The following is a 12,453-nucleotide window of genomic DNA, read 5'->3' on the forward strand; positions in this document are numbered from 1 at the left end:
CTCGAGAGGAACTTACGCTTATTACCAATGGTAGGGAAAATGGAACTTTACTGCAGCGTCAACGTACGCATTTTCATTAAAATCTAAAGTTAAACAAAATGCAAAAACAAATAGTACACATTTGATATAAAGAATACCCACACTACTTAAGAGGTTTTGAAAATAAGTGTAAAATTTTTTCTTTTTATTACAAAATATGGGTTAAGCTACATACTAGAAGTTCAGAAATGTTTAAGTGGTTAACTTCGAAGATTAATTAAGGAATAACAACAATTTAAACTTATGAAAACAAAAAATTAATAAATACACATTGTATATATTTAAAAAAAAAGGAAGGATAATACTTGGCTAAACGGTATATCCAACCGCTGAAGCGGAGTGGGGGTGGGTGTGCGTGCGAGTGGGTGTAAGGGAACAGGAAATGCGCATTGACGGACTAGGAAGGGAGCAATGAACAGCGAATAGTACAGACAAAGGAACTCAAGGCCCAGTCGCACCTTGTGAACTCCTTAAATGTTTCATTAGACCCTTCTTTTTATCTTATTTTAATTTTTTTTGTGATGTGGCGCGGCATGTCGTGAATTTCGTGCATTCTGGAAACTTTCAACTTCATACGCATTCTGGTATTTGCTTTGAGAAAACGCAACGCTAGTCGAATATATGCCTTTGACTAACAATTCTCCAAAAAAGTCAGCGCTCCGTTCACTTTTCATAATAATTATCGTGTCACATGCGTCCGTTTCGAAAAGTTACTGTTTTCAAATATCACCAAATATTAATACAAAATTCATATGTATTCTGGTGTTTGATAATGGTATATATATGGGGGAACCTCGACGCGAGTTTCGGCCCGCAGGAAAAGGTTTTTTTTTTCTCTTCCTAATGTTTCGTCCTTTCCGGATATTAATTCATATATGGGCTACACGCTTATCCGCTCCAACCATATCACCGCATATCCAAGAACGCGCACACGCGCACACAAACCGCAGGGATAAGCTGAGGCTGCTGTGTGGGTTACAGGTGGGGGATTGTGATCGGCCTGCCCCAAGGGTATATCTGTAGGCTAGCTGCGAATAACCAATAAGCAGTCTTTGACCAAAAGCTCAGGCTACTGTGGGGGTGATCGGTCTGTGTGTACCCAAAGGTATATCAGTAAGTTAGCAGTCCCCGACCAAGAGCGGCAGAGGAGAAGCGGTGGCTGAAAAGGCCGCATAACCCTGCGAATCTGCGGTGAGAGGACGAGTAATAAAAACAATTTAAACTTGTGAGAAGGAAAACAAATACATATTATATATATTTAAAAAAAAAAGAAAGGATAATGCCTGGCTAAACGGTATATCCAACCGCTGAAGCGGAGTGTGGGTGGGTGTGCATGCGAGTGGAAAGGACAAACGAGCAGCAAACAGTGCAGACAACGCGCCTCATAGACGGACTTAACTCGTGGGTCCAGTCCCACCGTGTGAGCTCCTTAAGACAGGTTTCGTTAAAACCTTCGGTTTTTACCTTATTTTAATTTTTTTGTCAGGCGACACGGCATGTCATGAATTTCGTAAACGCTCCCCCGCAAATGAACTGTGCCGTTGACAACACATAGCAGGTCTTAATCGAAAACACGGAACAATTATTGACTGTGCATGGCATGGTCGGCGTACACATACTTGTTTCATCTTTAGCCGTCGCACGCAATCATGCATGTGAATATACATTAACGATTATTTTGAATTCTTCTTTATAATTCCAAGGTTAAAAGAGATTTCGTGATACTTACGTGTCCATCTTATATGGATTTACATCCGAAGATTAAGAAATAATAGATATGGCTTTCCGTTCATAACATAAAAAAACACATCCTCAAATTTAGCATAACTTGCTGGACATATACCTTTCTTTTTATGTGTAGACGATGGCTACGGACCTAATGTGTACATGTGTCTAAGCCATTACAAACCGGGTTACCTTAGCAGAATACAATAATATATATATATATATAAACACATATTTGCTAAGCTCAGACTATTGTGGGCCACATGCGAATAACACAATAAGTAGTCCCCTACCAAGAGCGGCGACTGAAAAGTCCGCACACCCCTGTAAATCTTCGGCAGCAAGTGCCACCCCCCTTTGTACATGTGATACCCGCTCCCAGTAAGTGAGCGGCAGTAAGGGAGAAAGATCCGCGGTAGAAGCTTATGGATAGGCGTCAAAATTGGGACCGGGAAAGTTTTGTTGTTGTATACCGGGCAAGGTATACGATTTGAGACTACGTCTGGACGCTAGTCCGATAAGGGCAACACGAAGAAACGCTATTCGAGCAATCAAGCGACAAGAGAAGAAATATCGAGAACAAGACAAACTGTGTGAAACTTGGCGGCTATATTAACGAATCACCGACAGTTTCGAGGTAGCATGTACGAAATGTACAAAGATGGCGCACTGATGAGCATGCTGCAAGTCGTAAAGAGTTTAGTGATAAGAGTTCCGAAATCGCCGCACAAAGACGCGCAAAGAGTGATAAGGTGAAGTTCGCAAACCTCGCCGCTGCGGATTCGTCAGGTCCGTGTTTAAACCCAAGGAAAGTCACAGAAAGCTCAAGGACACGGACTCGCTGACGTTCCAAGGCCGTGACGTAACTAGCACATATATAATAGCATGTAGAAGGCATCTGACGGCTAGCAGACACCAAAGGATGGGTGAACGTGGGAGCGAAAAAGAAGGTAGACCGTCCGGGAACACCTCCCAAGGTTAGGTCCGTTGCTAATGATGTAGCAGCTTCGTGGAGTAGTGCAGAAGATAAGGAGAACGTAGAAGGTAGAGCTGCTACTGCAACTTAACCGGAGCGGAGAAAAAGTGGCAGAGCTAAGAGAGACAGTGGGTTGGTTTCTAGCAATGGCACAGACATCGCCGAGCTCACCACCAAGGGGGACATAAGTAATGACGTTAAGGAGGCTAAGCTACCAGCAGGTTGGACGATCAACGGACCAAGGAGCGCACACCCTTGGTGAGATGCTTCCGACGCTTGGAGTTAGCGCATAAGGCGAAGCAATGGGAGGGCCCGGTTGGCTGATCAAAGACCTGTCGGAAATGAGAAGAGGAAGGGCATATGGCAAAAAGTTGCAACAAGAACGTTTTCTGCTTGTTATCCAGTAAGACGCCGGGCTTCGATGCAAAGCCCGTAGCGATAAGCGTTAAGCGGGCATTGACTAGTAGAGAATTACCCAAATTATGCAAATAAGAAATATGCAGATTAATTTCATTCGCAGAGAAACAGGTCACGATCTGCTTCGGCAAATGGTCACTAAAAAGAAGATGAAACTAGTATTACTGAGCGAACCACATCGAAGTGTAGGGCGAAGCTCATGCACGCACGCACCAACAGTACGTCTGGGCGTGGGCTTCATGTAGGGGAAAGAAAAGAGTTTATACTGCTCGTACGCTTCTCTAAATATGTGGATTCCCAAGAGTCCACCACCACCGCCACCCTTGTGATCGCAGGCGCCATGCCAATAAATATTTTGGCCTATGAAATGAGTCGCATCCGCGAACGTCGTCGCCACATCGAACGCTCCTAAAAAGCCAAGAAGAAATACGTGCGGCTAGTGTTGATGAGTACCTGGCAATACCGATAGGAACGCGACTTAAATTTCTTGAAATTGTAATACTCCGCAAGTGGACATAATAATTTAATTCTGTCAGTAATGCATCTTAATACCGACTGAGTTAAAATTTTTAAGATGAGGGTGCAAACAAAATAATAAAAATAACGCAAGAGCAAGAACAAAAATAATATAATAATGATACTTGAATATGAAGGAAAACAAAAATTTGTTTATTTTAAAGCAGAAAGTTACATAAATAACAAAAAAATACATCAGAAAAACAAAAACAGGGGCTGTACTCATAAATGTAGATGATCGTAAACATGCAAAAGATTTGCATGTCATCAATTTGTTTATAAATAAGGTTTTTGAAGAAAGGCCCTGAGAGATGTGACAAATGTTTTCCGGATAAACTATATTAAAGGAATGAAAAAAGAAGCCCCGAAATCGGTTCTAAAAAATGTTTACTGTACAGAACTCAATTAGGCAAAAGCTAAAAGTAAAATCAGAAAATTTTTCGGAACGGGTAGAAAGATTAGACCGGGTCAAATTAGGGGGGATCAGTGGAGATCTTCGAACCTGGTTAGTAGTAGTATTCCTAACGTTAATGCAACAGCATGTATCACCCGGTGAAATATATACGGTTTAATTTTTTGAAGTTCTATGGTCTAAAATGCCTAACGCTTCAAGTGATATTCTTTCCCCTTTATTCGAAGGAAAGTGCCGGTACACTCAAAGACGACAAGTTGATCCCTCGTAATATAGAAAAAATAGAAAACCACACCAACGATAAGCGGAATGTCGTTGGCATTCTCCTTGGAAGGACTTTAAATACAGTGAAGTAAAACCTGTGCCAACCCCTCGAAAACAATCGCTGAATTATGGAGTTCTCTGGCAATTCCTTAAAAACGATATTAACAACCAATCAAGAGTCCATTTTTCACTTGGCACACGACAGAGTCTATATGTTCTCAAAGCAGAATTCCAACATCAACATGAGTTCAGGACACCAACGCTATAACCATAAAAATTTTACTTTCTTTTTTCTAAAGGAACGCAAAATTATTATTCTGTTCTTTGATAATATAAGCGTGAAGATTTCTAATCTAGAGACACTCTGAGGACGCAAAATAAAACGGATTACGGCGGGTTCCTGCACCGTAAGAATCTACCCGCTTCAATTCTCATAATTTTTTTTTAAATTATGCTGGATTACTTATTACATATCAAACGTATAGATATGTTCTTTGGCAAAAGCACCAGCCAAGCCAAGAGCAAATCTGATCTACAACAAAAAACTTCGCCTTAGTTCGATTTGAAATGTGGTAAACCAACTACACTCTTTTTTCTAACTATCTCAAATTAGCAGAATTTCTGTTCAAGGCGAACACAAATTTCTTCTCATTTTTGGTAATCTATATAATTTCTTTATGATTTATTAAATTTCTACTAGCATTTGAGAAACTTTTCCGTAAACCTAATAACAACTATTGAACGTAGAGTATAAAGTAGTGTAACTTTTGGCAGAGATATGAAAATGTATATTGTAGGAATCTTCTAATGCACAATAATAAATTTGATGGAAGGTAAATTAATATGGAAATTGAATTTTTCGACTGCCCACACTTCATCGTAGTATTCCACACTTTGGTCCGTAGTATTGACGTTACACTTACGCTAATACATTTACTTATAAGATAAAATCCATGATTCACTCAATATAAGTTGGAAAAAAGAAGAAAACTTTGATTACTATTTTTGCCAACTTTGTTTTTATTGGATGCTGACCTTGTTTCTTAATTAAATTCAGAACGCTTAACAATATCAAACACTGTATTTTGGTAATATTATGGGAACTGTATCAGAGGCAGTGCATTACAATTTTATTCCTGTAGGAGTCATTGTAGCATTCACTTGTATGCGTTCACGCTTCTAAACGCGTATGGTAGCCATTTATACAAACATGCATTTTTTTTTTTTTTTTTTTTGGTGTATATGTATTATAAATAAACTTATTTTAGCTTGGTCTTAATAATTGTATATTCATTGAAATATAAAATCTACGTCAAAATTGATCTGTTTTAAATGTGTGTACATGTCCGTAAGGTCTAATAAAATAGTCTAATTAAAAACATCCGCATATATGACTACCAAATCTATACAAATTTGTGAGACTGTTTAATTTTACAACAAATTTACAGAAACTTTTGATCTAGTGAGACAAGTGGATTTCATAATGTGCCTAGAGAGAAAATTTCATATTAATTATTAGTGTACATGCAAATCATAAAGTATGAAATTGTTGGTGAAATTTTTTAATTGAACTTCGCACAACAAAGTGCATTCAAACAGAATCATGTAAGTGCTCCCCTCTGAAAACATTCCCGCCTACACATAAACATGTTAGGTTATTGGTTGACGTGGATTAGATTTCTACTTCTATGAAGTATACGCATTTACAGTGAACAAATCGGAAATGACGATTTATTCAGAACGACAATTCATATTAAACCTTTGTTACTTTTCTGCCACAATATTTTATTGCGGATCTTGGGCTTCGAATCATTGCAGTGTTGCTTGGTTTATTCATACAAATATACCCATAAGTATACGCTATGATGTGGATATTGTTTATCCTCTAAATAATATTTCACAAAAACTTGCGCTTATCGGTTTTTTCGAAACACGTATTGAAATGTGAGATAACGGATTTTGCGTCACGCAATATATTCGTATATATATATATATTATTAAATCGACAGTAAATGACGAGAAGGAATAAAGCTTATAATATTCCTGGGTGAATGCTAGACGCTCATCGCTAGATTTTCGACAATGGCGAATTGATGGGTTGATTTGTAGAAGTTTGCAAAGTATTTTTCAGGACCATGGAAACGGGATTATAAGATTTTCCGACCTTTACGTACTAAATCCTTGTAGGGCTCTTCTTTAAAATAACATCATGCAATTCATAAATAATGTTTAATACACATGGTGAGTCGGCATTTCCTAGTAATATGTCAAAGACTAAATAAAAAAAAATAAAAAAATTATTTATTAATATGTATTTTGCTTGCGAGAATTAGTATAAAAAATTTTATTCTGTGAAAACGAAGCACAATTGAATATTTACTACGGAGACCGCCTTAAACTTCAAACTAATGCAGGCTACATTCGAAAATATGTCAAACTACTTACGTTAAACTGCATGAGTAAGAAACTACGACGCGACTGCACGAAGTAGTGTAACTGTATGTTTTAAACAGGGGACACCGTGCTTTGTACAGAGTATGTATAATCGAAAGGAGTGAACTTATACTTTATTTCCTTCTTTTTCTTTACGCAAAAGTGCTGCGTGTGATTGGCTTTGCCAAGGAGTGAACATCCGATAAAGCAATTCAAATAGTCTAATATTTTTAAATTAAAAATGCTATGCGAAAGCTTCAATTTATACATATTGATTTAAATGTTTTTAGAGACCTATCAGTCTAAGAGTGTGAACTGCATATATCGAGTTAGGGCAAATGGTATAGTGCAAAAAATATTTTTCGAAGAATGGCTTCTTTACAGCAAAATGAATTAGATCGAGTTTCTCACTATAATTTCAAGACCAAGGTTTTTCTATGTAAAAGCAGTATATTTTTGAGTGAATGAATAATTTTGAAGTCGTATTAGTGGATTTTTTTAAAAAACGGGCACATGAGTTTGCTTGAAAACAGGTTCAACGGATATACCAGACCATATCCACTTTCTTCATAATATAAATTAGTAAATCTTGTCCAGCAGATCTAAGAAAAATTTTCCCACATCCCAGTAAAATGACTCGAAATTGAAAGTGAAAGAAAAGGACGAGTAAACCGTTATAAAGCTATGTTGTGGTCCTCAACTACTACTTGTTAATTTTGATCAACACAATCACATATAAAATTTAAAGAGAATCTTTCTGCTTGACCAAGCGTTAGCTTCAACAGTGTAACTTTGTCGTTTACCTATGTTAACGTCGTCTACAATGAAGTTTAGAAACGATTACTTTTATCTGCCGCACACGTTGATCCTTTATAATGGCCACCCGAAGCGTTCCCAGCGTCCAAAGCAATTGGATTCCTGGTACTTTTGTTCACAGCCGTTTGACGCGATGGCGATATGGTGTTTTGATTGTTTGCCCTACTTAAGCAGTCGTATTGCGTTTGCTTTTGCGCTACCACAGACACAGATAGAGTGCCATGTGAAGATGCAACGGATTTAGGTAGCACCTCTTGACTCTGAGAAGAACACGTTGAGGTAAATGTGCGACTTTCACAAGTTGCTTCAGCAGATGATGTTTCCAACCTTGAGCTTCTTGTCGCCGATAATGGCAACATATTTATATGCACTGGTGTTTGTCGCATTGTTACGCCAATAGGCAGCGATATGTTGCGATTTAGCGAATGTCACCCATAAAAGTGGGACGAATCGTCGCTTGTTAAGCCACGGGCGAAATGTCGTGGTATTGTGGTATCATAATAGATATTTGAAGATGTCGGCATACCCACTATTGGATTGGATGTGGTTGATTTATTTGCAAATGACAACGCTGACTCTCCCATCACACTTGTAGGTAGTAAATGTCGCCGTAGCGTTCCGACATAAGAGTGTTGAGGCGCTGGCATTAAATATGATGAAGCTCCAATCGATTCATTGGCTGCTGAGCTCAATACAGATGTTGTTAAAGTCTGTTGGCCTTTAATAAAAATTCGGATAATTAATACAAGAATGTGGAACAGAGAAATTGATAAAAAATAATTTTCAAAAACTGAAATCAAAGCATCAAATATTCTTGTAAATGTATGTAATTCCAAAAAGAGAACTGGTTTATTCTACTTATATTTGAACACGTATACAAATATAGTAGTATGTATATGGGGGAACGTTGTGGAAATTGACGATAAGAACCTATTTTAAATCTAGAAAAAACTTCGCCATTCTACCCACTTTCAACGGGATGAAACAGTTTTGGCGTTGAATAAGCTATTTGCGCGTGCTTTATTTTTTTATTTTACACCTTACTACTTTCTTATATTAATACATAAACTGCAAGGTTAAAATTCAGTAGTATATATATCGCAACATATTGACGCAAATTTTGGTTCGCAGCAATTAAGAATTTTTTTTCTTTTGCTCGTCACAATTTTTGTCCTTTCCCGGTAGTGGTTTGTACAACAAGGGCTACACGCTCCGACCACATCACCGCACACACGCACACACATACACGATTTAGGGCTAAGCTCAGGCCACTGTGGGGGTGATCGGTCTGCGTGTACCCAAAGGTATATCAGTAAGTTAGCAGTCCCCGAACAAGAGCGGCAGAGGAGGAGTGGCGGCTGAAAAGGCCGCATAAGGAAATATGCCAGGATGCTGATATTAAGCCGTGGGGAACAAAGTCGCTCTAAAGAAGTTCAAAGGACAGAAAACGCCGCAAATCACGGGTAGTTAGAAACGAGAGCTAACGAGGCTCGCAGAGCAAACACAAAAAAAACATAGAAATATACATCCACACAAACAAATATAAGAGGAATTCTCATATATATACATTCATACCTACACATACAAGTAGATAAACATATATAACACTAACACGAAAACTATGGCGGCCAAAACCGGAAATAAAGGGACACCTCAAGGCGCACAAGCGGCCATGGGAGAAAGTCTGGAAATGTTGCCCGATCCGTTCAAAAGGAGGACGCGAATCCAACGCTCACCTGAGCAAATGGTCAGGGATCATACGCAAGTGAGTAGTCAGTGGAGGGCTCATTGAAATGATGGCCCCAACTCCTTCCGCTTCTGCCAGGCGCATCATTCATCAGCCGATGAGGGACTTCGTGGATATGCTGGCTGTGCTCCATAAAAAAGCCACGATAGAGCTAGGAAATCAAATGGCCAAAAAGGCGGTTAGAGATGGCATTATCCAGACTGAAAAGGGAGGTAGAGTAAACGTTACGAAAAGACTCAGAGAGGAGGGATCCGAGGATACTGCTCCGGTGAAGAAAAGTAAGCGGACGGGCGATGGGACAAATCCCAATAAGGAGGTGCCAAAGCAACCACAACACGCCAAGGAAGAGTGGACCGTGGTCCTGGCGAAAAATAAAAAGGCCAAGCCAATCAAATTGGTGAATAAGTCGGATGCGATTGTAATTAAGCAAACGGGCACTATGACTTACAGCGATATGCTGAAAAAAATAATAAATGATGTGGAGTTGCAAAAAGTCGGCGGAAATGTGACCAGAATTCGAAAAACACTCAAAGGAGAAATGCTGCTGGAGTTTAAGCAAAGTGCAAAGGATAAAAACACTGCTTACCAGCAATTGGTGGAAAAAGCGCTCGGACAGGAGGCTAGTGTCAAACTAATGACGAAGCGGACAAAGATCGAGTTTAAGGACCTAGATAAAGTGACCTCGGCGGACGACTTAATAGTTGCCATAAATACGAGGTTCAGCAGCATGAGTATCAAGAAGGCAGTAGTAATGTCAAGTAGGAAGGCATATGCCGGCACACAAACTGCAATTATTTCAGTGCCAACAAAAATACCTAAGAAGTTACTTGAAGCCGGGAAAATCAAGGTTGGTTGGGTAGTAAGCAGGATTAGAGAAAAATCCGCAGCGCTGATATGCTATAGATGCTTCGAGGAAGGCCACATTGCTAGAAACTGCAAAGAAGAGAAGGATAGAAGCTATCTAAAATGCAGCGAAGAAGGTCACCGAGCAAGAGACTGCAATAAAAGTCCGTGTTGTGGGATTTGCAAGAAACAAGGCAAGCCTCACTGGCCGGCAGAAATTTCTCGGTAAACATACGCGATGCTAACAAAGGAAAGATATGAAGTGTATGCAAATAAACATATATCACTGTCAGGCTGCACAAGAGGTGCTAAAACAGAATGTCAGAGAACTCTCTCTAGTAGTCTTAAGTGAGTTACACAAAGTGGGCACCGGAATCAGGTGGGCAAAGGACAAGACTGGCACTGCAGCCTTTTGGCAATGCAGCTCGCATCCGCCAACCATAAGATTTATCTCAGCAGGGGAGGGCCACGTTTGTGTTAAATATAGAGAGGTTTACCTTTAGTATAAACCACGCGGATTTCGAAAAGCGAATAAATGAGCTATGTAGAGACGCAAGGGGGAAAACACCGGTAATATTCTCCGGTGAATCTGGAAACTACAGCAGAGCAAACAAGTGAATATGAACTACCTCTCAGGGGTCCCAAATGGAAACCAGAATCTTTTGACGAAGCACTCTTCAAGCATTTTTGGAAGAAGCCTCCTTTGCGGAGGTTATAGCACGGATTATAAACGCCTGTGAGGGTTCAATGTCGAGACGTTGCTTCTCTAAGTCCAAGAAGCCGGTATATTGGTGGACAGAGGAGATAGCTGAACTAAGGGCTCAAGGTAACAGAGGGAGGCATGTCTACCAAAGATCGAGGGGGACTAGTGCTTATCTCAGCCACGAAGAAGAGCTCAAACTCAAGCGAAGGCTCTTTAAAAAAGCGATAATGGTCAGCAAGGAAACCAGTGGCCAGAACCTGATTAATGATATAAGTGAGGACCCATGGGGTAAGGCGTATAAGTGGGTAAGGAAGAAGCTAAAATGTTCAGACCAATCAAGGTGTGTAGAATTTGTGGAAGAAATAATTGGCAGCCTGTTTTCCCAGAAAACCATGTTTGTATACGTGCCACTGAGTGAGCGGAGAGATACTGTCAAACTCACTGGGCCTGAGGAGATGTTTGCCATTACAAAAGAAATAAAAGGGAACGTAATGTACGACGATATTCTGAGACTACATCTCCCAGAGGGAGCATGCATAGTGTGGTTTGCTGACGATATAGCGATAACTATCGTGGCAAAAACTTTGAAGGGAATTACCACTGCAGCGAATAAAACCACCGACATGATCAATAGGTGGCTGCGGTCATTGGATTTGAATCTGGCGGAAGAGAAAACAAAGGCGGTATTAATCTCTTCTAGGAAGAAAGTTGAAAAAGTTACTATTCAAGTAGTAGATACGAGGATACAGTCACAAGAAGCCATAAAATACCTAGGAGTGATGATCGAACGCAAACTTTCGTTTAAACGGCATCTGCAATACGGGGACGAAAAGGCAGCGAAAGTAGCAAAGTCGTTGGCGTGCTTACTGCTAAACCTGCGTGGCCTTAGGCAAGACCGTAGAAAGCTGATCGCAGAAGCGGTAACTGAGATAATAATGTACGGCACTTCTGTGTGGAAAAGGCCCTCGCTGTACCGGCATACATGAGAGACATCCAGTCAACATACAGGCTATGCGCTCTAAGGGTGTGCGCCGCATATCGGACGGTGTCGAAACATGCGACTTTGGTTATCGCTGGCATGTTACAAATCGACTTGCGAGCTAAAGAAGGTATGTATAGGGCAGAAGTCCACGGATTGTCGGCTAAGAGGCTAAGCAGCGAGCAAAACAGAGACTGGTGGAAGAGTAGCAGGAGCGATGGAGCAGAGCGGGTAAGAGTAGATGGACGCACCGGCTCATACCAGATTTACGGTCCTTTGTGAATAGGCAACATGGTGAGGTTCACTTTTATTTAACACAGCTAATAAGCGGCAATGGTTGCTTTAGGTCATATTTGAATAGGTTTAAAATAGAGCAGAACCTATTCTGTAGTTTTTGTGAGTGCCTCGAAGACGCTTTCTTTCTTTGTCCGAAATACCACAACGAACGACAGAGACGACAAACGGAAATTTAAGTGTTACTTCTCCCCGATAATCTTGTGACATATATGTTGCACGACCTGAAGATGTGGAAGGCGGTAGGAGTGTGCGTCGCAAACATTATGCGAAAACAAAGACAAGAAGA

At 40.1% G+C, this 12,453-nt stretch overlaps 2 protein-coding genes across 9 annotated transcripts in view; one reads left to right on the top strand and one right to left on the bottom strand.

The window, feature by feature from the left end:
- Nucleotides 1-5,345: 5,345 nt before the first annotated feature.
- The window catches only part of LOC119642613, a 143,149-nt gene continuing 136,041 nt past the window's right edge, over nt 5,346-12,453 (bottom strand). For 7 of the 8 annotated variants that reach the window (XM_038041803.1, XM_038041808.1, XM_038041804.1 and 4 more), the window contains one exon: nt 8,009-8,316. In XM_038041803.1, the coding sequence (XP_037897731.1) occupies nt 8,027-8,316 (290 nt within the window). In that variant the 3' untranslated portion in view covers nt 8,009-8,026. Of the gene's footprint in view, nt 6,624-7,585; nt 8,317-12,453 lie in introns of those variants that run through there. The other variant, XR_005248095.1, reaches the window with a different exon arrangement.
- On the top strand, nt 9,806-10,934 carry LOC119642614. Its single transcript, XM_038041811.1, has one exon. It carries the CDS (start codon nt 9,884-9,886, stop codon nt 10,415-10,417), a length of 534 nt encoding a protein of 177 aa, XP_037897739.1. The 5' UTR covers nt 9,806-9,883; the 3' UTR covers nt 10,418-10,934.

Source organism: Glossina fuscipes, unplaced genomic scaffold (assembly GCF_014805625.2).
Source record: "Glossina fuscipes isolate IAEA_lab_2018 unplaced genomic scaffold, Yale_Gfus_2 237, whole genome shotgun sequence".
Lineage (NCBI taxonomy): Eukaryota > Metazoa > Arthropoda > Insecta > Diptera > Glossinidae > Glossina > Glossina fuscipes.

Bases quoted from the DNA above. Each gene is read 5' to 3' on its own strand.
- LOC119642614 (XM_038041811.1), top strand. From the start codon at position 9,884: ATGCTGCTGGAGTTTAAGCAAAGTGCAAAGGATAAAAACACTGCTTAC.